Raw genomic sequence first — 456 nt, 5'->3', positions numbered from 1 at the left:
AAACTTTAGCTGTATAGTCCTCGTCGATGAGAATATTCGAGGACTTCACATCACGATGGAAGATTGATACTGAAGCCGCTGAGTGGAGATAAGATAGAGCTCCTGCTGTTTCCATGGCAATCCTTAAGTAACCATCCCATGACAAAGAAAAACCATTACTTGAGTCAGCATACAGGACTTGAGACAGTGAGCCACAAGATATATATTCATACACGAGCAGTGGAACCTCAGTTTCCAGACAACACCCAAAGAGCTTTACAATATTTCTGTGGTTTATTTGCGAGAGGATTGCGACCTCGTTGATGAATTGGGTGATCTCTGCCTGCTCAATGACCTTAGGCCTTTTTATTGCAACCACACGTTGATCAGATAATATGCCTTTATAAACCGTGCCATGGCCCCCACTCCCAATGATGCGTGCCCTATCAAAGTTGTCTGTTGCTTTTTCTAGCTCTT

General features: G+C 43.4%; 1 protein-coding gene across 1 annotated transcript in view; it reads right to left on the bottom strand.

Moving 5' to 3' along the window:
- Positions 1 to 456, bottom strand: part of LOC123057348 (wall-associated receptor kinase 3-like) — a 4587-nt gene that overhangs the window by 865 nt on the left and 3266 nt on the right. Inside the window, exon 4 of the mRNA XM_044480369.1 lies at positions 5 to 456. This exon is cut by the window's right edge and continues 201 nt beyond it. Within this exon, the coding sequence (XP_044336304.1) occupies positions 5 to 456 (452 nt within the window). The remainder of the gene's footprint in view (positions 1 to 4) is intronic.

Source organism: Triticum aestivum, chromosome 3A (assembly GCF_018294505.1).
Source record: "Triticum aestivum cultivar Chinese Spring chromosome 3A, IWGSC CS RefSeq v2.1, whole genome shotgun sequence".
NCBI classification, from domain to species: Eukaryota; Viridiplantae; Streptophyta; class Magnoliopsida; order Poales; family Poaceae; genus Triticum; species Triticum aestivum.
The sequence above is the reverse complement of the archived record's forward strand: the minus strand, read 5'-3'. Positions and strand labels throughout refer to the sequence as shown.